Source organism: Myodes glareolus, chromosome 23 (genome assembly GCF_982192425.1).
Source record: "Myodes glareolus chromosome 23, mMyoGla1.1, whole genome shotgun sequence".
Classification (NCBI taxonomy): domain Eukaryota; kingdom Metazoa; phylum Chordata; class Mammalia; order Rodentia; family Cricetidae; genus Myodes; species Myodes glareolus.
The window spans coordinates 6,548,156-6,576,119 of record NC_142048.1 but is presented as its reverse complement, the minus strand read 5'-3'; the positions used below and the strand labels follow the sequence as shown (position 1 = coordinate 6,576,119).

Here is a 27,964-nt window from a genome sequence, read left to right as displayed (position 1 = left end):
GTCAGACTAGATTCCTCCTCCTTCTCGGAGGAATTCTGCCCCTTCCAGCTGCCCTGCCCTCCCCCTTTAAAGGTTGACTTGCCCTGCGGCGCTCACTGCGCTCCAGCCCTCTGGCGCCTCTCGTTCACCCCCTGGCTACGCCGATCCGCTCCCGCCCGTCTGCCCGCGCCGAGCAGTTCCCGCAGCAAAGCCGAAGTCGCGCCTAAAGATGGAGAGCAAAGCACTGCTCCTGGTGGCCCTGGGAGTGTGGCTTCAGAGTCTGACCCCCTTCCGCGGAGGGGTGGCTGCCGCAGACGGTACGTTTTGCGCGCCAACACCGCCTCCACCTGCAGACCCGGCCGGGACCGCTTCCTCTGCGTCTGAAGATGGGAAGGAGAAAGTTGGAAGTGGCGCGCTCTGGGGCTCCCCGGCGCAGCAGGGAAAAGGAGTCCGGGAAGGGTGCCTGGGTGGATTTCAGGAGGGGCAAGTTCAGGAGGTGCTAGGTCACGCTGTGGTCTCTCTCTCTCTCTCTCTCTCTCTCTCTCTCTCTCTCTCTCTCTCTCTCTTTCTCTCTCTCCCAGATTCCCGCTCTGTCCCTTGCTCTCTCCTGCCTCGGGCTGTGGCAGGGAAGGGCCAGGGGTGTGACCGATGCGACCGGGGGAGCCGTGGGGGTCGAGCGGTGCAGTAGCGACAGCTGAAACCTCCCCCATAGAGAGTGGGAGTGTTGAATGCAAGGCACGCGGGTCAAGGTGGCTCTAACTTGGATGGGACCGTGGGTCAGACTCCTCCGGAGGCGGGAAGAGTAAGTCAAGTGTGGTTTCATTAGGGGTGGGAGTGGAAGGACGCGTTGCCTGCATCCCGGCTGCACAGGGCATTGTCTCTCTCCGCGCAGGGCTACAGCAGGGAGTGGGAGTGTTAGGTGCTGCACTGAAGCGCCAGGCGCGGAGACCCAGGACCCAGCCTCCTGCACGCGTTTCTGCGCCGGGGAGCGCTCGGATCTCCAAGTTCTTGCGCTCCGCTTAGCTCAGGACACAAGAAAGCCCAGCAAAGGGCGGATCCTTTGGTAAACGTGGCTCAACCACCAGCGCTCTGGGGCTTCTGGCTTGGAGGTTGCCTGTAAGCACTCTATCCTTCAGCCCTGCCGGAAAGGCTCGCCGGAGGCCAGGCGTTCTGCTAGCTGAGAGAAAGCGCTGTTGTTTAACTTTTTTTTTTAGATTATTTATTTATTTATTTATTTATTTATTTATTTATTTATTTTAGCATCTCAGACACAACTGCTGTCACAAAGGCCGTCACCTACAGGTGACAAGTTACAAGGCTTCTCTTTGCCTAGAGAAAAAGACTAGGGTCAATTGCGAGTTTCTTTATGGCCTTGAAGTCGAGACCTGCCCACAACTGAGAAGCCTTGTAACTTGAACCTTGATTGAGCTAACAGAGCAGAGACTCAAAATGTAACTGAACCCAGTCATAAAAGGAGGCTGGTGCTTCCTTGTGTTGCTGCTGGTGGAATCGCCCGCAAGGGTGGTGTCCCCTGGAGGTGCTGGAAGGAGGCACGTCCGCCGCCTGATTCCAGTCTTAGTGGAGTCTGGGACTGCCGCTAAAAGCGAACTTTATTTCTGCGTGTAGTTCTAAATGTCTTTGCTGAGTTATCAAAGACAAGAGAACCCATCCTGGAGAACAGCAAGGAAGATAAGAATCTCGGGTGTTTGGGACTGCTGAGATTGTGCCTTTCCTGTGGCACGTTGTCTTTCTGCGTAGTTTGCCATTCTGCTTAAAAAGAAAAAATAAGAGAAAACTTTCCATTCTTATTCCAGAAAGCACATCACAGTATAAAACTGCGTTTAGTGTAAACTCCGTCGGGGTCTTCTCCATCTTCAAGTTTTGCTAAGGTTTCCTTAGAAGGTCTGGACCCAGCTTCTCAGCCACTTAGTGTGTCACCCTTGTGGGGTGAGCTGCATGGGTTCCAACATTAGGAAAACTGGCAAGACTCAACGTGCCTGCGGTCCTAAATTACACTTTAATTTAAATGGACACCCAAGTAATTGTGCAATCATTTTGGATTTTAGCCAACTCCCGACTTTCCTGCAATAAAATGTATTAGGGAATATTATGCCGAAGCAGATGTAAAATTATTCTCTCTGATCATCTTTCTGTTACCTGCCCTTCATCGTGGGCTTCTTCGTCTAGCCCCTTCTCTTGCAAATGGATTCACCTAGGGGATAAGACAAGAAAGGCAAGGCCCAGTTTGGAGTGACCCCAACTTCCCTTTGGGCTCCGAGAGCTTCCTTGTTTGCTCTTGATTCCCCCCTCCCCTGCGAACAGTGTGTGTGTGTGTGTGTGTGTGTGTGTGTGTGTGTGTGAGGCATTGCCCTGGACCGCCTTCTTCCTGGAGACTCTTCAGCCTCTCCTGGCCCCTGTCAGGAGAGCAGAGAGCTAAGAGAGAGTACAGAGAGGAACCTGCTCCATGCAGTCCTCTTCCACCTGCGCACTTGCAGGATAATATCAGAGTTAAATAACCAGTAATGACAGCAGAGCAGCAAATGCCACTGGAAGAGAGATTGACAGGGGAGTGGTTGATTAATAGCTGCATTGAGAGGTTGGGGGGAGTCAGTTGGGGGAAGAGTCGCAATGGAAAGACGCTCAGTTTCTCTCACTGAATGTATTTTTAGCATAGCTTCCCTTCACTGCTACACTGTAGAGAAGACTGTGATACTCAGTTGGCTGTTTCTGTTCTGTTAGATTGTCCAACACCTGATGTTGGCCTTTCCTTTTTCTTCTGTTTATTTCCACATTATTACCACCAAGGCTGCTTCTTTTGGTTTGCTTGTTTTGTTTAGTTTTTGAGGCAGAGTTTCTCTGTGTAGCTCCGGCTGTCCTGGAACTCATTCTGTCAGCCAGGCTGGTCTCGAACTCATAGAGATCCACCTGCATCTGCGTCCTTATCCTGGGATTAAAAGCATGTGCCACCATCACTCCGCTGGATACATCCTTTTATCTGGGAAAATGTTCTGGCCATCAGAATGGTGGTTGGTGCTGGATCTGGGTCACATATTGTAAAAAAGAATTCAATATAAGCATCATTATTCTGCAGGTCAGGAAACATCATTTGAATATATTAATAATTCTCTCTGCACCTATCTGTCTCTGTCTCTGTCTCTCTCTCTGTCTCTGTCTCTGTCTCTCTCTCTGTCTCTGTCTCTGTCTCTCTCTCTGTCTCTCTCTGTCTCTGTCTGTCTCTGTCTCTGTCTCTCTCTCCCTCTCTCTCTCTCTGTGTAGACTTTGGAACCTGATAGGAATTTGTCACAGGAGGTCCGTGTCACACCCACTCTTTGCCAGGTTCAAACTTTTCCAGTTTCTGAAGGAGTAAATAATAGATTATAGCTTACTCTGACACTAAGAGTTTGAAATTGGAAATTGAAAAAAAAGAAAAACCTTCCCCTGTGCCCCCTCCCATGCACTCTTGCAAAAAAGCACACCCCACTGAGAGCAGGGTGTGACTTCACATACCTGTAAGGACCATTGAGAGCGTGTTTGTGAGGCATAGCATGGCTTTAGTGCTAATAAGTGTTAGCTTGTTCATGTGGAACACTGGCTAGGGTGGGAGGAGGGGGTGATCTTGGGTGATGTAACAGGTGTAAAGTTCACACTTCTACCAGCTGATTCTTCATGTTTTTCCTAGGCTGTTTTCCTGCACTGACTGTACTACATCCTAGGCATAACACCCATTTTAACCTTTGAATGAATAAAGATGTCCTCACTGCTAACTGGCTCAACAGGCAAAGCCACTCTGGGTCTAATCCAGGGCCATTCATGGCACCTGCTCACTACCTTAGTGTGTGTGTTCTGGAGAAGTCAGGTTCTATGCAATACCACTCTGACCCAAGTTATAGACATTTACAGAAACCTTTAAAAGGCAGGGTCAGGTTTTTGGGTGGTGGGATGTCTAAGTGAACGACTGTGAGTCTGGTCCTCAATTCCAAATAACCTTTTCTTGAAATCAGTAATTTTCTTTTTGGAAAAATTATTTTAAAAATTAATTATGATGAAAAATCCCCAGCCAGAACTTATATTTTATTTTTCCCTTTCTATTTCAACAATTCAATATAAAGGTTTTTATTTATGTATAGATATTTCTAACTGTGCTTTTTCATATTTATTTATTTATTTTTACAAATTGATCACTGTTTCTCCTCCTTCCTCTCCTCCCAGTCTGTCCCCCACCTCCATCAACTCCTCTTCCATTTCTAGTCACAAAAGGGCAGGCCTCCCGTGGATATCAACCAGACATAGCATATCAAGTTGAAGGCTAAATGAGGCGATTCATTGTGAGGTTATCCTAAAAACCAGCACAAGAGTCAGAGGCAGGCCTTGCTCTCACTGTTGGGAGTCCCACAAGAAGACCAAGCCACACAACTGTCACATATATGCAGAGGGTTTAGGTTCGTCCCCTGCAGGCTCCCTGACTGTCAGTTCAGTCTCTGTGAGTCCCTATGAATCCAAGTTCATTCTGTGGATTCTGTGGGGTTTATTGTGGTGTCCCTGACCCCCTGGCTCCTACAATTCCTCCTCCCTTCTTCTGCAGGGTTCCCTGAGGTCTGCCTAATCTTTGACTGGGGGAATCTACCTCTGTGGAACTTATATTTTAAATAAAAGAATGGAACGGCCTTCTTTGGGCGTTGCTTTTCCCAGGGAACCTAGTAAAAGGCAGCACAGTGGGATGAGAGCAGAGTCACTGATCACATTTCCCAGTTTCCTTAGCAACAGCCACCTCAGATTAGCTGCAGCTCCTCTGCCACCGCAGCAGCCAGCGTAGGGTGCGCCTGGGTAATGAACCTCAGGGGACCATCCCTGGAGTCTTCTTACCATAAAATTTGCAGGCAAATGAATGGATCTAGAAAACATCATATTGAGTGAGATAACCCAGACCCAGAAACACAAATATCATATGTACTCACTCATAAGTGACTTTTAGACATAAAACAAAGAAAAACCAGCCAACTATTCACAATCCCCGAGAACCTAGACAACAATGAGGACCCGAAGAGAGACATACATGGATCTAATCTACAAGGGAAGTAGAAAAAGACAAGATCTCCTGAGTAAATTGGGGGCATGGGGATCATGGGAGAGGGTCGAAGAGGGCAGGGGAGAAGAGGGGAGGTGGATGGAGAAAAATACATAGCTCAATAAAAAGAATTTAAAAAAGTAAAATGGAAGAGATTTAGACTGAGACATGGGTAGTGCCACAGTAATCTCAATTGTTTATTTCCTGAAAATTTTATAGAGAAACATTCATGTTTTATAATTTTTATAGTAAATAGGTAGACTGTGTCTATAATTTGACCAAGAAGTAAATAATTTTCTCTACGTCTTTTGTGGCCTGTTTCCTGAAAATGGTCTGATTGTATTGGCACTATAACAGTTTTTATTTCCATAATAATCATAAGGACTTACCAGCATTTGGATACATGTTAATATATCAGAAGCGAGCTTTATCATCTCTCATTATCCAGTTTAAGATTTATTGTGAAGAATGAAAGCTCCTTTACTGGCAGATTCACTGTGATTTTACTTATTTATTTTGGTTTTTAGAGATCGACTTTCTCTGTGTAGCGTTGGTTGTCCTGGAACTCGCTATGTAGACCAGGCTGGTCTCGAACTTAGAGATCCACCTGACTCTGCCTCCCTCGTCCCAATTGCTAGGATTAAAAGTGTGCCCTTCCACCACCCAGCTAAGATTTGCCGTAATTTTAAAAGGTTTGACTTCGTGTGAAAGATTCTAAGGACAAAAGGAAGAGGAAAGCTACCTAGGGAACACACTGACCATGACTCACACAAGCCATGGTGTCTTTGAACATTCCACCCTCTCGAAATGGCTTGAGACAGCTCATATTGCCATTGGGAGAGGAAAGGCTTCCTCGGGCTCTCAGCTTTTGTTCTTTTAAAATTCTGATGGGGGAATCCCTTCTTAAAATGATTCTAATTGTGTTGTTATAGGTTCTGGGTTCCAGATACAAATGAGTCTAAATGTTATGTTATGACTGTGTTGTAATTAGATATTTAAAGAAAGCAGAATAGCTCACAGCATAATGAGAACCGTGCCACACAAGGGCAGGTCCCTCCAGGATCATGGACCTTGAACTTGAAGTCCTGGGTGCTAGTCTACCCTCCCTTTCCTATCTTAGTCAAGTCACTTGAGACAAGATGAAATGAAGGAATTCCCATACAGTAGCTCACTTGTGTGAATTAAATGCATATCCACATATTTCCTAACTGGAAGTGGGCTGAAAGAAAGACTGGCAGTCACAGATTGCTTAACACACAGTTTAGGTCATCTCTGTCCTCTTCGTCCCTACTGGGACATCAGTCATTCTCTTGCAATCCATTTTCTCATATATATATATATATATATATATATATATATATATATATATATATAAACATGTAATATATATTGGGTTTTTGAGACAGGGTTTCTCTGTAGTTTTGGAGCCTGTCCTGGAACTAGCTCTTGTAGACCAGGCTGGCCTTGAACTCACAGAGATCTGCCTGCCTCTGCCTCCCGAGTGCTGAGATTAAAGGTGTGCGCCACCACCGCCCAGCATCTTTTAAGAATATTTTTTATGTGCATGTGTGTGTGTGGTGCGTGTATGATGCTTGCATATGTTCAGACGCACATGTGTGCATGTGAATATGGAGGCCTGAGGTTGATGAAAGTGTCTTTCTTGACCACTCTTTCTTCTTATTCTTTGAGGCAGGGTCTTACAATCAAACCCAGAGCTCACTGATATGGTTATTACTGCCACTTGCTCTGAAGACCTCTCCTGTGCCTTGTGAGGCTGGAAATCCAACAGGTCACGGCTCCCACCATGCATTTACAGGAGTCCTGGGATTCTGGACTCAGGTCTTCATGCTTGTACAGACCCGTATTCATTTTTTGAAAATATCCTCTAGAAAAATCAAGGGCATCGGTGGCATTGGCTGTTTGTGAACCTAAAACCTCTAAGTCCCAAGTAAAACGAAATAGCAACCCAACCACGATTAATCTCTCCAACTTCCTTTCCTGTAGCTGGAAGAGATTTTACAGACATCGAAAGTAAATTTGCCCTAAGGACCCCTGAAGACACAGCTGAGGACAATTGTCACCTCGTTCCTGGAGTAGGAGAGTCTGTGTCCAACTGCCACTTCAACCACAGCAGCAAGACCTTCGTGGTGATCCATGGCTGGACGGTAAGAATGGTTCTGGGCGGGGTTAAGGTCAAGTAGATCCCAGTTCTTGGAAGCCCATGACCTGTACCTGTCTGCTCTCTGACAGCTTTGTTCAGAGCCTGAGTAGAGGCAATCTTGGATCAAGGTAGTCCCTACAGTTCCAGCCAGGTTCATGAACTCTTCCCTGGCTGACTCCCACCTTTGGTTCCGCACAGTGCCTGGCTGGGGCCCTTGAATCCTCTGTGGAGGTGGGAAGAAGATGTTTACCAGGAGATTGTCATGGGAAAAGGCTGGAGAAAAGCCTTAGGAAAATAGTTCACTCTACAAAGTGTTTGTCTTGCAAGCACAGGACCTTAGTTCTATTCCACTTTAAAAAAAAAAAAAACCAGTATAAAAAGCAGGGCACAGAGTCACACTTGGACAATTTCGGGGAGGCAGAAGTAGAGATATCCTTGGGGCTCACTGGCAAGTGAGCCTAGCTACTGGGAGAATGCTAGATTGAGACCCCCATCTCACAAAGCAAAGTGGGCAGTTCCCGAAACCAACCCCTCGGACTGTCTCCGACGCACCCATGCAGACGCATGCACACACTTAAGAAAGACAGGAAGAAAAGTACAAGCTATGGTTAAAGCTAATTATTTAAAATATTCATAAATGGCCCCTCCCAAATATGCCAAGTAGTTGCTTTATATAATGCTGGTCTTATGTAAATATTTTAATTTACTTTTGCAGTTTTCAATTTCTAGTGAGCCAGTTGCATTATTTGCTAAAAATAATTTATATTATATGCATGGCTAAAGATGGGTCATCTTCCTGTTAGATACAACTTTTGAATGCTAGAACTGGGTACTGAATTCCAGTGAGGGAAATTAGGTAAAAATTATGCTTATACAATGATGTATACCAGCTACCTCTTCCCACATACTGAAGTGATCTTTTTATTGAAACCATCGGGCAAATACCATTGTTTCCATGGATATGTCAGCAACAGGACTCACACAGATGTGCTTTTTAAGATGTACCCATTTACTAGTGAACATAGTACAGTATATAGCATACGATGAAAGTCTAAGTCCCTAACATAGCCGCAAGTAGGACAAAGGTCTTTGAGGTGTTTAGAGACATTTTGGATGTGCACAGCATAGCTCTTAATGATTTCTAAGAAGTTTGAACTCAGTGAGCAGCTTCTGCATGGGAAGCAACTGTGCACCACAAGTCTTAAGCATCTCAATCTCACCCTGACAGAATTTGGGGCTTTCAGAAGCTGCGGGAGGGTGGGGAGAGTTTCCCTCCCTTGCTAAGATGTCACGACTAAAGTAACTTCTGGACGTAGTGCCAGATGCCGCCCCTGGCCCTGCTGCCTCCCTAAACCCAACCGTGCTCCTCAGGTCATGGATCCTATTGTTCTGAGTTCTCGGCTCAGGCTAGGTTGCTGGCCAAACAGCCCGCGTTTCCCTATCACACGGGCTTGCCTCGTCTGGAATCGTAATAAAGCCAGCTGATCATGGCTTATCAAAGCAAACACAGACTGGGTTCAGTCAAACCACCTGCTACCCGGAGCAGAGTGGGCTCTGGTTTTTCTGTCACAGGCTCGTAAGAAGAGAAATCTAGGGCTGGAGAGATGGCTCAGAGGTTAAGAGCATTGCCTGCTCTTCCAAAGGTCCTGAGTTCAATTCCTAGCAACCACATGGTGGCTCACAACCATCTGTAATGGGGTCTGGTGCCCTCTTCTGGCATGCATGCATACACACAGACAGAATATTGTATACATAATAAATAAATAAATACTTTTTTAAAAAAAAAAAAAAAAGAAGAGAAATCTAGGAAACGAGACCTCTCCCGAGTCAATGACAGTGCTCAGCTCCCTCGGCCTCTTTTGTTTTTTTTTTCTATCTGTATTTATGTCGAACCAAAAAGGAAGGATTAGATTAGTTGCTACTGAGTATAGCTAAGTCGGTCACCTGCCCTTTGCCAGACAGCCTGACCTGAAAATGCCGATAGAGAAAAAGGTACAACAGAACCCAGACAAACACCTTACCAGAGATAAGCTTCCAGGCCACTCAAGGGCACAGACTCAGGGAAGCCAGGACCTTCTCTGTCACAGCAGGACAGCCGCATACTCCCTGGAGCTTTGTGCTTGCTGGTTCTCTGGTGCGATGGGGAAGGTGACAGCCATTGTAGTTAGCATTACATTCTGAAGAAAGGCCACTGTTTTCTCATGGCCTTGCTTTGGAGCTGTGGAAGGCAGTCAGGGTAGCAGTCAGGAAGGGAGGTAGCTAACACACACTCTCAACCTGGACTTGAAGCATCCCATCTGAGACGCATTCAAAGAGGCTTAACTGGATTCCTGGTGGGCTGATGCCACCTTTTCACCTTGCCTTCTTCGTTTCCTCTCTAGTTGTAGCGCTGACGCTAGGCCGGCGAGGAGACTTCCAGCAGACTGGTCGCAGTGGAAATGTGTGGGGAACTCTGCGTCCTCCTGGGCCAGCCGTGTGGTGCAGGTGTCCCAGAATGGCCGCAGTTAGTTTACAGAACTGATAAACAAGCGAAGTAGAACTATAGTCCGTATCTCGAGGGCTGGCCTTGCCCCAGCACAGGGCCCAGAAACTAGGTGAAAAGTTGTGCACTTTGTCTAGGGCACCGAGTGAAGTGAGCTTCATGGCTTCATAGTTTAGTCTAGTAAACACATAAACAGAAAATGGAGTCTAAAACAGCTTATATCAGAAGTGTAAGACCCCAAGTGGAGCCAGTAGATCTGTGTCTCCAAGGTTCCCATTTCTCTGCTGGTTCTTGTAGGTCTCCATTAAGGTACCTTAAACAGATGTATCATAATATTCTAAGTTCAGGGCGACTCAGAGGTTAAGAGCACTGGCTGCTCTTCCAGGGGTCCTAAGTTCAATTCCCAGCAACCACTCGGTAGCTCACAACCACCTGTAATGAGATCTGGTGCCCCCTTCTGTCATGCAGGCAGAACACTGTATATATAATAAGTAAATAAATCTTCAAGGAAAATATTCTAAGTTCAGTGAGTAACTGATAGCCTTTACTTTGGCTGCAGTGTGACCTGACCCTAACCTCCTTAGCAAACCATTCTTTATTAAGTAGTGCATTACATCCCTTACAAACATCTTCCTCTCTGGTTCTGCAGTTTTGAATGTGGAGCCTTGGGCTCTGTACACGCAAGCCGAGCACTAAGCCACGGTACAATGGCCCTGCCCTCCTCCCATTTTTGTTTTTGAGCCGACCTCACTAAGTTCCCCAGTGCTGACCTTGAAGTCATTCTGTCACTGAGGCGGGTCACGAACTTACCTTTACTTCACCCTCCAGAGTTGCTAGAATTATAGACGTGTCTGACCGGTCTGGCCTTTAAGTCAGCTCTTCTGGGAAACATTTCCTGGCTTCATTGAAAGTAATTAAACAACTTTTCTTTTCTAAAAGTGTGTAATTTGGCTGTAAAGTTTTAATACATTGGCCCTGACCTTTTTTTTTTAATAGGGTAAGTTGCTGATGTCACAGTAATTGATACAACATAGTTTTTAAAGCGAGTCAATCCCCAGCCTGCTGTTCCCGAGGTCAGCATCTCCCTGGTGTGCTCACAGTTGCCCTGGGAGGGGAAGGAGTAGGAAAGAGCTAGAGGTCCCCTTGCGGTCCAAGTTTTCACACTGAGTCAGTGGGCTTCCATGCAAGCTTGTATCCCTCATTTCATGGTGTCATATTTACAATGTATTATATCTAGAAGAAGTCACACACCATCTTTTTTCAGGTGACAGGAATGTATGAGAGTTGGGTGCCCAAACTTGTGGCCGCCCTGTACAAGAGAGAACCTGACTCCAATGTCATTGTGGTGGACTGGCTCTATCGGGCCCAGCAACATTATCCAGTGTCTGCTGGCTATACCAAATTGGTGGGAAATGATGTGGCCAGGTTCATCAACTGGATGGAGGTAAGACTGAGGAAGGGAGCCTTCTGTGCTTCGGATAAAACACTTGACGAGAGCTAGACAGTTGGCTGATTTCCTCCCCTCCCCACCAAGATCTGAGGTGTTTCCTGAAACATTTCAAATTTTCAGAAGGGCATTTTTACGTTATGGTAAGTATGACTAGAATATACAGCCAATAAATGATCCGGCCCTGCCTAATCCTTTGATATTTCAGGAAATAGTTCTGATGGGGCTAAGAATCAAGTGGGCAGCATAAACAGAAGCTTATTTTGTTTCTTGTTCTTGTTCTTCTTGTTCTTGTTCTTGTTCTTGTTGTTGTTGTTGTTGTTGTTCTTCTTCTTCTCCTTCTCCTTCTCCTCCTCCTCCTCCTCCTCCTCCTTCTTCTTCTTCTTCCTCCCGCTCCTCCTCCTTCTCCTTCTTGGACAGAGGAAAGGTGGCATGTTCAGTCACCACTTTCCACACCTGATGGCTGTCATAGGCATTATATATGGTTTTGACTCTTGTTAGAAACCAACCTCTTTGACAAAACTCTTAATAATGTTTAGCTGTTAGAGAAGAAAAAGGGTCCAGGTGATTGCTGAGACCCATGTAGTCACTCTCCTGGTTTGGAGCCGAGATGAACTGATGCAGGGAGACAGTGGGTGGAATGTATAGGATATGACATAGATAAGGAATCAAAATTGGAGTTGCCTTCAGATTTCACCCACCTCCTTCTCTTAGGGGCCACACTCTGGAAGTTTGCTTTGAAGGTTTTGGGGGGATAAGGAGAAGTTACTACTCTGACAGGGCCAAGTTATTTAAAACAGGGAATTGGATGCAAAAAAATATACTTTAATCATCAAAAATGGAAATTCACTTCTTGGCTCTCTTGCTAGTCATATAAATGAGCCTGGAAGATCCAGATCAGTGTTTTGGGCCCCAGGCTTCCTACTTGTTGTCTTAGCTAGTTTTCTGTTGATGTGCTAAAATGTCATGACCAAGGCAGCTTAGAAAACAAAGCATTCAATTTGGGGCTCAGGTTTTCAGAGGGCTGGAGTACCTGACCATCTTGGTAGAGAACATGGTAGCAGGCAGGCAGCATGGAGCTCACATCTTGAGGCACAGTCACCAGGCGGTTAGAGACACTGGGAAGGGTGTGGGCTTTTGAAACCTCAAAACCTACCCCTAGTGACATACCTCCTCCAACAAGGCCACACTTCCTAATCCTTCCCAGACAGTTCCACCAGCTGGGGACCAAGCCTATGGGAGTCATTCTCATTCAAACCACCACACTTGTTGATGCAAAAAGTTAAGCCAAATGTGCCTGTGATCACTTTATTTTTCTTGTTGTCTGCCTTAGTCATTGCTTGGGTAACTTCAAAGAATAACAGGATGCAGGATATTTGGACAAATGGATAATGCACAAAAGTTTATATGTACACTTTTATGGTATACACTCATCTATTATATATACATACTTATTTTTATTTATAAATAATACACTTTTAGATATCTGGAAAAATTCCTAGTTTCACCCTGTTATTAAAGAAATCTCAACACCACAGGATATTTGTCTCTTTTAACTATAACATGAAATCAGTAAAATTAACTTACAGTAGTGCCAACACTTTAAAACCAATATTTATTTTCATTTTGCTACATCAAGACTTTTTTCATTTGTTCTCCCCCAGGAAGAATTTAACTACCCACTGGACAATGTCCATCTCTTGGGATACAGTCTTGGAGCCCACGCTGCTGGGGTGGCAGGAAGTCTGACCAACAAGAAGGTTAACAGAATCACTGGTAAGAGGCATATTTTGTTCATTTATCACAAGATCCAGTGTGACCATCATCCTGAAAGAGAATTAGAGCTACTTCCACTAGGTACCCAAATGCGTGTACCCGATGTTCATCATCTCTTGTCTCAGCTCTAACTTTCCATTCACTGGTCATGGCATTGGAGTGGATAGGAGCATTACAGAGCCCCACACACTCCTCTGCTCCAGCTGAGCTAGCAGACCGCATATATGCCATCCCCTCTCGCATCAGTACCAGGGAGACTGGCAGGACTGATTCTAGAGAGCATCAGGAATAAGGCAGTCATCTAGGAAGTGGCTATAAATGGCTTGGTGCAAAGAGAGCCAGAAAAGAATTAATCATGGATTAAAGGTCTTCCCCGACTCAGAAAGAACCTTCAAGAAGAAATCAGGCCACTGGGTGTGAAAAATCACTGTAGACTGGTCAGTTTCAGAGATCCATGTTAGACCTGAGGATGCTTGTGATACTAACACTCGGAATGGGGAGGTAGGAAGTTCAAAGCCACTGTCAGCTACACTGTGTGTTGAAAGCCATCTAGTAACAGGAGCATCTGGAGACAGGTGGAAAGTTGGGGGAGCTCAGATATGTGGGCCACAGTAGCGTACATCTGTAATCACAGCATGATGGAACTTCCGGCAGGAGGATCAAGAGTTCGAGGCTAGCCTGGGAGAGTGAAACAGCAAGGGAGTGATCGAATAAGACTCCGTTTTAGAAGAGCTATGTCTATTTTTTCTGACTATTAGTCACTGGAAGAGCCAACTCATAAGACAAGGAGCGATAAGAAGTCAAGAGCCTTCCGATTCCATTACAGCAGGATGCTGATATAAGGACCAAACTTGTGGTAGACTTTAAAATTCATGGCCCTCTTCTTTCCCACCAAGGCTTGGATCCGGCTGGGCCTAACTTTGAGTATGCAGAGGCCCCCAGTCGCCTTTCTCCTGATGATGCAGATTTCGTAGACGTCTTACACACATTCACCAGAGGGTCACCTGGCCGAAGTATTGGGATCCAGAAACCAGTAGGCCATGTTGACATTTATCCCAATGGAGGCACTTTCCAGCCAGGATGCAACCTCGGAGAAGCCATTCGTGTGATCGCAGAGAAGGGCCTCGGGGGTGAGTAAATGGGAAATCACGTCAATGGGAGTTTTGAGGCTTAGGTCTCAATGCCATTGTGTCCTGTGCACTGCCTCCACAGTGTGTGGCTTCAGTGTACACACTTGTGGGGGGGAAGGATGGCTCAGAGGGTAAAGCACTTGCTGAGCATGTGTGAGACTCTGAATTTAGATCACAGAATCCACGTAAAAGTCAGATGCAATTGTGCCTCTTTGTAACCCCGGAGGTCCTACAGTGGCACGGGAGGTAAACAGAAGAATCCCAGACGGTTACAGGCCAGCTAGCCTGAGTACTCAGTGGCAAACAAGAAACTTTGTCCTAAACAAGGTGAAAGGCAATGACCAAGTCTGTCCTCTGACCTCTTTCTGCTATTAATTTAACAGTTATCCCCTTTATGATGTGGTTTCTAGAATTATGTCTTTGGAACCACCTGGATGTGGTAGACAATTTCAACGAGGCAATGGTTGTGTTAAGCTGGAGGGAATAACGTCTGCCTCGGGTGTCGCCTATTATTGGCATAATAAGCATTCATAAGTGTAGGATGGCAAGACGTAAAGGTTCCTTGTCAACCTTTAACAGTCAACCTGACAGTTATGGAGGGAGGTGAGGACATGTCCCAAGGGAGAACCTGACACCAAGTCTACCTAGTGCAAGGTCTCTGGAGAACGACTTTTCCCCATGTCTCTGTGCAGACGTGGACCAGCTGGTGAAGTGCTCCCATGAGTGCTCCACTCATCTCTTTATTGACGACTCTTTCTCATGTCTCTGTGCAGACGTGGACCCGCTGGTGAAGTGCTCCCATGAATGCTCCACTCATCTCTTTATTGACAATTCTTTCCCATGTCTCTGTGCAGACGTGGACCAGCTGGTGAAATGCTCCCATGAGTGCTCCACTCATCTCTTTATTGACAATTCTTTCCCATGTCTCTGTGCAGACGTGGACCAGCTGGTGAAATGCTCCCATGAGCGCTCCATTCATCTCTTTATTGACTCCCTGCTGAATGAAGAAAACCCAAGCAAGGCTTACAGGTGCAACTCCAAGGAAGCCTTTGAGAAAGGGCTCTGCCTGAGCTGCAGAAAGAATCGTTGTAACAATGTGGGCTATGAGATCAACAAGGTCAGAGCCAAAAGGAGCAGCAAGATGTACCTGAAGACTCGCTCTCAGATGCCCTACAAAGGTAGGCTGGTAGCTGTGGGAAGGAGGAAAGTTGGTCAGTGCTGTCTCGGTTATCATGAGCTGATTCTGTCTACTGGAACAGAGTTAATGAAATATTGTTACTAAGTCTTGAACCCTCAATTGTACCTCTGTTGATATAGAAGGATCTTCTCTAGTCTATTTATCTAGCTCTTGATTTCCATCTCAGAAAGACCCCAATACTCAGCCTAGAGTATGCAGCCAGCCTTCTCTGTGACCAGCTATTAGTACTGGATTTCTAGCCAATCTTAAACCACCACTTTGGGATCATAAGATCTAGCCCTTTGGCCCAATTCAGTCTATCGCTTGCTTTTGTAAATAACGTTTTATTCGAACATGGGCAGACACATTCCTTTCCATATTACCTAATACTGTCTTCCTACCACAAAGGCAGACTCAAGGAATTGTGACAAAGCCCACACAGCCCACCAAGACTAAATTACTTACTCTCTAGAACTTCACAGAACACGTGTCACATTTTAAATTCGCTTTACACAAAAGAACAACCAACATTCAAGTATCTCAAGAGTCAAGGTTGCCGTAATGAACACCGTTACCAGAGCAACTTGGGGAGGAAAGGCTTTGTTTGGCTTCACCTTCAACCTCACTGTTCATCATCAAAGACAGTCAGGACAAGAACTCTAACAGGGATGGAACCAGAAGGCAGGAGCTGATGCAGAGGCCATGGAGGGGCTTACTAATGGCTTGCTCCCCATGGCTTTCTCATACAATCCCGGACCTCTCGCTAAGGAGGGACACAACGCACAATGGGCTGGGCACTACACATCAATCACTAATTAAGAAAATGCCCTAAAAGTTTGCCTACAATCTGATCTTATGGAGACACTTTCTCAGTTGAGATTCCCTCCTCTCAGACGACTATAGCTGTGTCAAGTAGGCATAAAAGTAGTCAGCCCACCAGGGAAGCAAGAATGTGCCAAGGCATATGTCCATCTCACCATGAACTCATTTCCAACTTGGGCTTAAATCCTGACCTCTTGCTTAAAATGAGACGTAAAGATATACAGGAGGAAATGAGCAGGGGATTGTACTGCAAGGTGCATCTGGTGACAGGGACTGATTTTGGACAAACTGCCTTTGTCTGGGTGGAAGCCTGAGGTAAGGGCCCTTATTAAGGAACAGTTTCCTCAGATGAAGTATCTGCTTCAACAGTACGTTGCAGGTGTGCAAGGTGACCCAGATGGTGGATCACATGTTATTCAAAGAAATCTTGCAGGTCATGAGAGAACTTTCATTCCCTCCAACTCTAGAACCAGGTGTAGGTATGTAGGTACCTCTAAAAACATGGTAGGCTTACACAGGGTCGTCCAGAGCTCTGTCTGGATTTCCTAGAGACACATGACACTCCTCACCTCCAGCCTCTCCTGCTGTGACCTAGAGCACTGCCTTAGACCAGGATGATTTGTCTTTACTTTCAAATAGTACTGGGGTTTGGCTGTTTTGTTTTTCTGTTTTTACTTGTCTTATTTTCATTATAAAATGAGATATAAGGTAGGCATAGTTGTGCGTGTCTGTAATCCCAGCCCTTGGGAGGTAGAGGCAGGAGAATCAGGAAGTCAAGGTCGTCTTCAACTTCATAGTGAGTCTGAGGCCAGTTGGGTTTATATGAGATCCTGTCTAAACACACATATGCACACACACACACACACATACACACACACACACACACACACACACGTACACACACACACACGTACACAATATGCTTAAAACAAATAGCAAGACTAAATAAAGAATGTCACAAGAAACTACAATAAAATGTGCTGAAATGTTTTTCAGGAATATAAATATCCAAAGTAACATCAAAAAGCGCATCAAGTCTGCACTTCCAATAGAAAGAGTTTCCAAGCCACTCGTGCGGTCCAATGTGTGCCTGTCCTGTGCTCAATTGCTTAGGGACTATGATGTTTCCATGAAGATTAACGTTCCTTCCCTTATTCCGATGTTCTCCCCTCCCGTACAGTCTTCCATTACCAAGTCAAGATTCACTTCTCTGGGACTCAGAGTGACAAGCAGCACAACCAGGCCTTCGAGATTTCTCTGTATGGCACAGTGGCTGAGAGTGAGAACATCCCCTTCACTCTGTGAGTATCTCCGGGGACACCTCCAGTCTGTAGCTCCTTGCCAGAGCGCTCCATCTGGGAAACAGAAGTGCACGCCCCACCCCCAAAAAGAAACTCCAGTTTTGCCGGGTGGTGGTGGTGCACGCCTTTTATCCCAGCACTCGGGAGGCAGAAGCAGGGGGATCTCTGTGAGTTCAAGGCCAGCCTGGTCTATAGGAGCTAGTTCTAGGACAGGCTCTAAAAGTTACAGCGAAACCCTGTCTCAGAAAACACACAAAACAAGAAACTTCAGTTTAAGAAATTGGAATGTAGCTATGTGTGGTGGACCGTGCCTTGAAATTCCAGCACTCAGGCAGAGGCAGCTGGACCTCTGTGGAGTGCAAGGCTAGTCTGTTCCATACAGTAAGTTTCAGGACAGCCAGGGCTATACAAAACTCTGTCTCAAAATACCAAAAGAAAAAAAAGCCAGAAATTAGAATTTAAAAATGGAAGCCTTGCACCACTTCATATGAGCAAATACTGTTTTCTAGTCTCTTTACTTTTGTTTGCTCTCTACTTCATGTTCTTTCAACATTTCAGGTCTTCATTTCTTTTGTTAAAAAAAAATAAGCAATGACAAAATAGTTACATTCCCTGGGAGGTGGTGCACTCTCCAAACAACAGTGTGTGGGCCCAGCATCCCCAAGAAAGACAGACAGGAAGAGAGAGAGGAAGGAAGGAAGGAAGGAAACAAGGAAGGAAGGAAGGAAGGAAGGAAGGAAGGAAAGGGTGAACAATTGTAACAGGAAGCTACTCTACAACATGGACAGATAAATAGGTAGATAGATAGATAGATAGATAGATAGATAGATAGATAGATGGATAGATATATTGATGAATAGATAGATAGATAAATAATAGAGAGATGATAGATAGGTAGCTAGCTAGCTAGATGGATAGATAGATAGATGAATAGATATATTGATGAATAGATAGATAGATAGATAATAGAGAGATGATAGATAGGTAGATAGATAGATAGATAGATAGATAGATAGATGATAGGTAGATAGACTGGTAAATATAGACAATGTTATAGATAAAAGGCCCATGACAAAGCATTACTCCTTATTCTTAGGGAAAATTTCAAGCTACCATTTACTAATTCCTAAATAAACACATCTTCTAAACTGCACAGTGACTGGGCAGTGACTGAACAGGACACACATACACTAGGTGTATTGTTGGCTGCTAGAACTTTCCATGCCAGGAAGGCAGAGAGGACATAATTTTCCGTAGCTGCAGTTACAAAGATTAGGAGGGGTTCTTTTACAATGCATCCTGAAGATAAACTCAATAGAAGATGATTTTTTTAACATTGAAGTGTGGCAGATTTATTATCATGCAACACTTAGTACCACAAACTGAGTCAAGGGTCATGTGAGTAAATCCTCATGTCAGTAAAATCAATATAGCCTCTAAAAATCAGAATTCTTGAAAAGTAGGTAAAACATGAGGAAAGTAGAGAGAGCCAAGTGGAGAACTGGAGATACACTTTGGAATTACGTAAACATATGTTCACACATGTATAAATTAAAGAGGAATATGTGGGAATAAAATTGGCTAACAGGCATCTTCCCCTAAGAACTGTACTAGATAGTTTACAGTGTTAGGAGGAATTCTGGAACACCGGAGAGCGGTGTGGGATCTTATGATCGGCCAAATGCTGCTGACTTTCATCTTGGGCATGTTCCACATTTTTAAAATAGCACCCAGACAATGAAGCCATTTACATCTAGGGAGGAGAAAAGGCTGATTTTTGAAAGTAACCAAATTTATGAAATTTTCCCTCAGGCCTGAGGTCGCCACAAATAAAACCTACTCCTTCTTGATTTATACGGAGGTGGACATCGGAGAACTGCTGATGATGAAGCTGAAGTGGAAGAGCGATTCCTACTTCAGCTGGCCGGACTGGTGGAGCAGCCCCAGCTTTGTTGTTGAGCGGATCCGAGTGAAAGCAGGGGAGACGCAGAAAAAGTAATTGAGCCGGATGCTTCCCCACACACATTGCCCAGCCCCTTGTTGTTGAGCGGGATGCTTCCCCCGCACACATTGCCCAGCCCCCTGTTGTTGAGCGGGATGCTTCCCCCGCACACATTGCCCAGCCCCCTGTTGTTGAGCGGGATGCTCCCCCCCCCCCCCCCCCCCGCACACATTGCCCAGCCCCCTGTTGTTGAGCGGGATGCTTCCCCGCACACATTGCACAACCTCCTGTCATTAAGAAACCTTCCCAGAGCCTTCAGCACGCAGGTGGAACTTTAGGAAACGGTTTCAGTCCTGTGGGACCTAGTTAATTATTCCAGAAATGCTTCCACAATAGTCTTTTATGGCCACACCGAGGAAGAAGAACAGGCTGAGCATCGATCATGCTTGGGACTGGAAGGGTCTGGACTCGCGTTGTTTTTTATTTTCAGATCTTAGAATAGTTGTCTATATATAATGAGATATCTTGGAGATGGGACCAACTTGTGTTTCACGTTGGTCTTGCACACATAGTCTGCAGGTAGTTTGTACATTTTCAGTGACTGTGTGTTCTGGCCCCAGTGGCCCACGTGAGGTCAGGGTGCAATCCCGCTTGGTGTTCAAAATCTCAGAGATTTTGAAACATTTGGGAATTTTTTGGGTTGGGGTTGCTTAGCCTGCAATATATCTGTATTTCAAGTAAGGAACATGTAAACCCTGAGCTGACCAAAGTTATTTGGAATTACAGCTGGGATCTGAATTAGGCGATCTCAGTATTCATCGAGCACTATTTCCTGTAAGCACAAAATAGTTACAAAACAGGGAACAAATCTTAGAGATGATGTCATCGAAGGGCTGAAAGTAACTCTTTAAGAAACAGGGGATTCTCAGTCCACCCCACACATATCTATAAAATAACCTGCATAAAGGCCTCCATACAATTGAAATCCTCACAAACATGTTCAAGGATTTTGCAAGCATACCATTGATAGAAACAACTCTTTAAAGTAAAATTGAGAAGTGATTTCTTCTTCTTTTTTTTTTTTTTTTTGGTTGTTGTTTACAAAAGCTGTTAAGACCACTATGGATAGAAAAATTCTTCAAGCCTTTGTTCCCAAAGCAATTGGAGACTGACGTCCTAATTCTCTGACAGCAATTCTCAGAGGTGACTCCTCTACTGGTCAGACCTCCTGAGTGAGATATGACCCCCGTGTCACACTTAACTTTCAGAAATGTCACCACAGTTAATGTGATCATGAAAGACTTAAATGATCCCGACCAGTCACCCATTTTGAGCAGTTGTTCTTATGTTCTTACTGTTCCGTGCTCCGTCTACTTCTTCCACAGGGTCATCTTCTGTGCTAGGGAGAAAGTGTCGCAACTGCAGAAGGGAAAGGACTCTGCGGTGTTTGTGAAATGCCATGACAAGTCCCTGAAGAAGTCTGGCTGGTGAGCATCTTGACCCCAGCTCCCTAAGCCTTCTCTCCACGTGGCCTCTGCTCTGCTCTTTGCCCGGAAGTTCTTGCAGACTCTCTCTTTAGGGGTCTCTCTTAGCCCTTCTTTCTTATTGTATGGTCGCTTGCTTTATTTATTTCTTTTAACTCCTTAATATTCCTTTTTTTTTTCTTTCTTACCTTGCTGACCTTCACCCCAGATATACAAGTTAAATTTTATGTTACCTCTTGAACTGCCCGCAAGCCTTCACTTTTGCTTTCCCACTGCTGCAAGTCTGTTAGCTGCATAGATTCTGTCTGAGGTAGGGAGCGTGTGACAGTGGGGTCAGCTCCTCCTGCGATACATCCAGGGGTGACAGTGTCTCATATCAGCTGTAGCCACATGGTGATATTCTTTCTCCCACTGCCGCAGACGCCAGGACAAAGGACCACAGGGGATACCTAAACTGTATCAAAACCTCAAAGATGGGGAGAAAGTGGAATAAGTATACAGGAAACCGTTCTCCCATCTCAAAACAGCTGCTGGCTTGTCCTCCATGACCTCTAGGGCTAATCCACATGGCAGCTGGCTGCAGAATCTTTCCAACACGTCAGTGCTAAGTGGAGACCGAGCATGTGACCTTCCATCTCCTCTCCCAGTTCTCAGGATATGCTGTTTTCATTCCGCCCCTCACGCCCCTGCCAGACTCCAAGTGCTAATGGGTTACACTTGTTAAAAGAAGAATATTAGATAGTGCCACAAGGCAGTGCCACGGAACCTACAACACAGGCTGACCACAGAGTCACTGGGAAATGGGAAAAGCACTTGCTTTTGCTTTATCCTGATTCATAGATTATTATAGACAAAGGCACCAAGTAAAAATTGCCTCTTCAGAAAAAGAACCTGTGTGGAACACCTCCTTTAAAATGTCTACTTAACTATAATTTATATATGTTCACACTATAGATAGATGAGGAAAAACAGACATTAACAAAGTACAACCAATAAGGCCTTACCGGTAACATTTGGCATGTGACTAACAATTTGATTTATATCCTTTACCGCTCTACATATGTGACATCTGTATGTTTTCATATCACAAACGTAGAATTATGACAATGATTGAAAAATGAGACCATGTGGCTCCTAATGCCATGGGGAATAGCTGCCAGTATTAAGTTGGCAAAACGACTCTCAACTAAGGGCAGAAATTTCCACCCCACCGTAAGCGCTTTGCCACTTACAGATGGCAGATCCAAGGCACCTTCACACTTTTCTCCTCTCTAAAAATGGGGACTCCAGTAGAAAAATTTACTAGGAATGTGAATGCAGTTATACACACCTACCTTCCCCCCCGAACAATCTGCAACTTTATAAGTAGATATGTGAATATAAAAACAAAATCTTTAGTTATAAATATAAACCCAAAGCCTCATAAAATAACCTCAACTGTTTATGAAACATTCTGATCAGACTGCTTATGAGAAACTCCCTAAGAAGTCTAATGACACATCTTTAGTCAACTCATAGAATTTCCAAACAACGAATGCAAATTTGCAGGCATTTCTTGCAATGCACTTTATATTTAGGAGAGCATTATGGGTCAGACTAACAGTAGCCATCAGGGTTTCACCTCACAGGATTGCAGTCTACCACCCCCTGTTCACTCTTCAGAAGGCTCACATTCCGAGAGAGGAATGGCAGGCTTTTTGTTATGTTTAGCGTCCAAGGAAAGCTTTGTGACTTCAGTCACACATGACAGCCTTCTGAAGATGATGCTCAAACAGGAGCCTACCTATAAATGCATCAAATCTGTCTACTGCTCTGGGCATCCTGCTTCCCCAGAATTGTCATCTTCAGCTCACAAGCTTTGCTCTGAGTGTGACTTGGATACTTCTTCTTCATGACGGTGGTGGGGTGGGCCAAAGGTTTGTAGCGGCAAAGCAGATGACAAATTGCCTTTCTTCTGTTTTTCTCTCAGAAACTGGACAGACCAACAAGAGAAGAAAGCACATGAGCTCTTTGAAGACAGAAGCAAAGAAAGTAAATTTTATAAAAAAAGAAAAAGATACCCTTGTTTGGGTGTTTGAAAGTGGGTTTTCCTGAGTATTAATCCCATCTCGATTGTTAGTTAAATTAGAAGACAGGCTCAAATACTAAAATGTGACTAATACAAGGTGAGGAGTCTCGTGGCCGATAGCATGTCTTCCAGCATCAGAGGGCAGCAGATAGGAGAAGCATGACATCTTTTGTCCCTTTAGAAGGAATCATTTGTTCCCAATAAATAAGACTCCTTTGTATGGCCCGATTGGTCATGGTCAAAAATTAGTGCGGGCTTCTTATTTTGTTAGAATTCTGGAACTTTATACTGAGACCCTTTCCAGGGTTTTCTCCAAGTCTAATATAGATGACACTTTTGTGTCATGAGTCAAATCTATTTCTTTAGTAGTTGAAACACCTGTCCTTTGAAACTAGCTTTTTTAACCATTGGGATGAAGCACACCTGATTCCTCCCCACAAATAATGAACAACGTGTGACTTATCAAAAACAATGGAGGCCAGAGCTCCCGAAGTCCTGAGCCTTGGTCTCACCATAACAAAGTACAAGTCAACAGAGATATAGAATTAGATTGAGAAATTCTTAATAGACTTGAATTTTTATGGCTTAACCTCTCCATTTTTCAAAAGTTTGTTTTGTATTTGAACAATGTTCTCTGGATAGATGTTGAAAATGAGTTTATGATCCAGGTGACACACCAGTCGAACTGAAAGAAAATAATGCCTACTCTGATTTCACTTTTACTTTTTGCTTTTTTGAGGAAAAGTCTTATTTGCCCCACTCTGTAGCCTAGCCTGACTTAGAACTCAGCTATGTTGTTCAGGCTTGCCTTGAACTCACAATGATCCTCCTGACTTAGCTTCCTGAGGGCTGGGATTGTTAGCATGAGCCACACCCGGCTTGATACCATAATTTTATTATCAGAATTCTTACTTGTCTTCATCAGCTTGAACACATTCACTAGCCAATGGTTAGCATTTAGTTTGGGACTCTCCTCAGCCATGCCTCTGCCACACCTCGAACACATCATGTTCATTTCTAGTTTAGATGGGATTAAGTTCAAATTCGGCCTCATGCAAAGTACAGACTTTAGATCAGGACCATTTGACAAGGTGAAATGACTAGGAAGTACGCTTATCAATGCTTGTAAATTGTTGTGTACAAAGAAGGGAGTCGCCACCTGTAGTAGCCACAGAAAGTGCCAGACGGATTGCCACTGTATTCTTTTACTTAAAAAAAAAAACTAATCAAGAGTGAGTAAACAATTATTTATGAACTAGATCTCATATTTTCAGAAGGTTTTTACTATATATTAGTATAAAGTAATAAAGGAGTCCCATGCAGAGGCTGTTTTTGGGAACACAACTGTGAACCTGTGGGTGTCTGAACACCTACCCACGTGCAAAGCCCCACAAATGTAGTTGTCATTCAGGGTAATTTGGAAAGGAGAGAGTCATGGGATGTCCTGGAAAACATCAGAGAAGTAGTTCCAGATAAGTTGGAATGTCAGCGCTTGCTAGGGGAAGGGTGGTTGTACCTATGTAATATAGGACAAAAGTGACTGATTTCATCAGGTTTGGAGTCATTGTAACAATAAAATGATGTACAATTTGTCACTGGCATCCCCTTTATTACTAGCTCATTGACTCTGTACTTTTGGGTTTGGATCAAGGGCTCACAATTTTAAAAAATCCAGCCAACCTGTACATAGCACTGAACATTCTGGCTTCTAAAGACAGTATATGCGTATGTGTGTATATACACAGACATATGTATCTCAATGATGCTTTGGCTTTAAGTTTTATTTATTAGCTGTAAATATATGTGTGGGTGTGTAAGAGAGCTTGTAAACACTGGAAAACTTGTGGGTACCTGCAGTGTAGATTTGTGGTGCGAACTGTGTGTCCGTCTCCATCAGTGAGCTAACTTACTCTGCTCAAATAGTACAACGAAACAGGCTTTTAAAAGAGGAAAAGAAACTCAGCTATGTGAAGAAATGGAATCTGCTTTTAATAAACTTGACAACATTGTATCTTGATACTAAGTCCTCATTTTGTATCATTTTAGCCCTTCTAGAGTCGAGGCAAATTAGATTTACTTTTAGGGCAGAATCAGTACAGAAATTTTGACTGAGTAACCACAGTACTTGCTAAGGCATAGAAGCAATGCAAGTTTCTCATTAGATGTGTGCTGATCATCTACTAAAATCAAATGAATCCAATCTATCTCAGCTCCTCTCCTCTACAACAGCGCACATGTCCAGACTTCCCAGTAAGTTACTGCTACACTGTGGATGCCAAGAAGTTCCTCACATCGCCGATCTCCCTTTTAGTCCCACACTGCTCTAGACAGGGCTCGCCATCTGTGGACTAAGTGTGCGTGCAGGTACACAGAACAGGGCGGACAGTGCAGGCATCAGTTTCCAGAGTTGCTCCAATGACTGCTGACACTTGGTATTAACACACCTGCATCGTCTCTGCCTTAAAGATCTGTGTGATCAGGAGCATGCTCATTCTAAAACTCAGATTATTAAGAACTTTGGCTTCCACTGGGGTCCCTCTTTCATGTTGACTGTCCTGGTGCACTCTAGAGAGGACCGCAAGGCACCCCCTGCATCTCAGAACTCACTCTGAGCTTGCGAGTGATTTGAGATCTCTCCTTCACAACCAGTCAGGCTTCCTAGGCGGAATCTGGTGACCGACAGCTTAGTTACAACCTCAGGTGGGACCCTGATGCTGCCCAATGCTCCCTGATTCTTAGCACGCAGAGACTGTGAATAAATGTTTTCACCTATCAATTTGGAGGCTAGATTTTTATGCAGACATAAATGACTAGGATACATAATTCACTTTATCTGGTTAATTTATTCCTTGTAAGTCACACACTTACAAGTCCATTATTTCAAAAGAAACAGGGAAGGTTATGCTTTGAAGATTACACTTATCTCTAAGCCTTTCATCAGTATTCTGAAAAACCATAACTGTCAGCATCATGGGTTTGATTTTCATCACTTTCTTATCCCTCCTTCCTTTTCTTGTTCATATAGGATATGTTTTATGTTGTAATTATTACAGAGTAAAGTGGGATGTTCTCAAGGAGGTGGGAGTAGATAGTAGCAGAAGAGCCCATGTTGTGATATAGACTTCCGTTGGGGAGGTGTGGACAAATGTGTACTTGCTCCAGATGGGAGCTAAACACAGACCAAAGCCGTGAACTACAAAGCCAACTTAAACCAGTGAGTTTAGTGCAGTTCCGTGCAGGAGTGTGGGTGAGGGCTTTGCTTACTGGAGCTTGGACAACTCCCAGGCAGCTACATCACTGAAATCACTCATCAAAGCTACAGCCCAGGGACTCTGAGTGACTTACAGACAGCTTCTCGGGTTGAAGAGTCTCTTTCCTTGCCAGCCCTTACTACTTCTGTTAGCCTTGGGAGGAAGAGGCCTTGCAAGTTCTCTAAGTTTCAAGGTGCTCTTGAGTCTTGTGAGACTGTACTTCCTGAATCTTAAGAAGCCTTTAGATTCTTGAGCCATATCAAGTTTCCCTCCAGGATGGAATGTTCTATGTCAAAGGGAATTGCTACTCAATGGAACATCACCGTAATGTTGTTTTTACTACACTTTTCACAGGATAGGATTGTTTATGAGCTTTGGAGCCTGTCCTGGCACGAGCTTTTGTAGACCAGGCTGGCCTTGAACTCACAGAGATCTGCCTGCCTCTGCCTCCCGAGTGCTGAGATCAAAGGCAAGCATCACCACTGCCCAGCAGTGACAGCAGTCTTAAATGAGATCTGGAGCTAAAAATAACTGAATTACAATCCGAATTCATTTCCCTTTTTCCCATAGCATTCCCTCCAGGAAATTGGTTCCACACACAGAATCTCATGAAATTCTTGTGGTTGGGGAATTCCATGACTATTAGCTGGCCTCCTTCCCCTGCCTTTCCAGTAGCGTAATTGCAAGTTGGTGAGAGGTTTGTTTTTGTTTTGTTTTGTTTTCTAGCGTTGAAGGCCTGTAGTCAAGTGTCCTTCAGCACAGGGGCTTAAGAGTGGAGTCTTTGAGGTGGAGTCTTCCTGGAACGGACAAGTTCTAGGTGAAGGGACAGAAAAGCTGACTGGCATTGCATCCCAGGTGCTAGCCAAGCTTACTGAATGTGTCCCCGTGGTTGGTCATTACACTGGTGTGATAAATAAGTTGTCTCATTTAGCCTAGATGACTCAGCACTGGGACATTCTAGAGGAAGAATGTCCTGAACGCTCTCCTAGAAGCCTGGAGGATGTGGTACAAGGAAGGAAACAGAGAAGAGAGATCGCCTTCAAGCCTTCTAGCTCCCTGCACTGCAGATGGGTTTCCTTTGTGATGCTCATTACCACATAATCCACAGGAGACCCGCTGTGCTCCCAGACAAACGACAGCAAATGCCCCTTGCCAAGTCTGAAGGAGGAGACTGAGTCCTGCACCAGCTTCTAGTCCAGTGATCCTCCCGGGACTCAGAAGCCTTTACTGTTTGATTCCATAACTATACCTCCCTGACCTCAAAAGTGTTGCTGGCAGTATATTATTTTCCTCTCTCTTCCTTCCTTTATATTTTCCCCTTGGCACTGCTGTTCAGACTCGAGGCCTTCTACATGCTAGATAAACATCTGTCACAGTCATGATGCCCTTTTTTGAGGGGGGCATTCAAGACAGGGTGTCTCTGTGTAGCCCTGGCTGTCCTGGAACTCACTCTGTAGAGCAGACTGGCCCTGAATTCATAGAGATCCTTCTGCTTCTGCCTCCAAAGTGCTGAGGTTAGTGGCACCACTGCTGGTATTGTAGAACTCTAAAACAACTCTAAAGCCATTTCTGACAACTCTCAGGCCAATTTTGAGGCCTCTCAGTAGTGCTCCCCCCCCCCCGCCCGGGATCCAAGGACCTAACAACTACACATGCACGTACTGAAATGTTGGAAACTTTCCATCTCCCTGAGTCCTTGTGAGTGTTCTCCAAATAGAGCTTCATTCCTGGAATTGGGACAAGACAACCCACAAATGTCCACAGATGTTTTGACTCAGTCCCTGGGAAAGGGGCAAAGTGACCCTCAGATGTTCCCTCTTACCTCACCTGATCTGGCAATCGCTCTCCAGCCAATTATTGGTAATGGCCCTTTGAATAA

At 44.7% G+C, this 27,964-nt stretch overlaps 1 protein-coding gene across 1 annotated transcript; it reads left to right on the top strand.

Moving 5' to 3' along the window:
- Positions 1 to 24,429, top strand: Lpl (lipoprotein lipase). The gene is made up of 10 exons (XM_087901169.1): positions 1 to 296; positions 7,049 to 7,209; positions 10,952 to 11,131; positions 12,799 to 12,910; positions 13,807 to 14,040; positions 14,976 to 15,218; positions 17,220 to 17,340; positions 19,153 to 19,335; positions 20,668 to 20,769; positions 22,736 to 24,429. Coding segments are annotated over exons 1-10 (1,425 nt in total). The 5' UTR covers positions 1 to 208; the 3' UTR covers positions 22,737 to 24,429.
- The last annotated feature ends 3,535 nt before the right edge of the window (positions 24,430 to 27,964 follow it).

Excerpts from the sequence above, each read along its gene's own strand:
- Lpl (XM_087901169.1), top strand. The coding sequence starts at position 209 with ATGGAGAGCAAAGCACTGCTCCTGGTGGCCCTGGGAGTGTGGCTTCAG. Across the intron at positions 11,132-12,798 it reads GGTTCATCAACTGGATGGAG|GAAGAATTTAACTACCCACT; the intron begins GTAAGACTGAGG and ends GTTCTCCCCCAG. Across the intron at positions 12,911-13,806 it reads GAAGGTTAACAGAATCACTG|GCTTGGATCCGGCTGGGCCT; the intron begins GTAAGAGGCATA and ends TTTCCCACCAAG.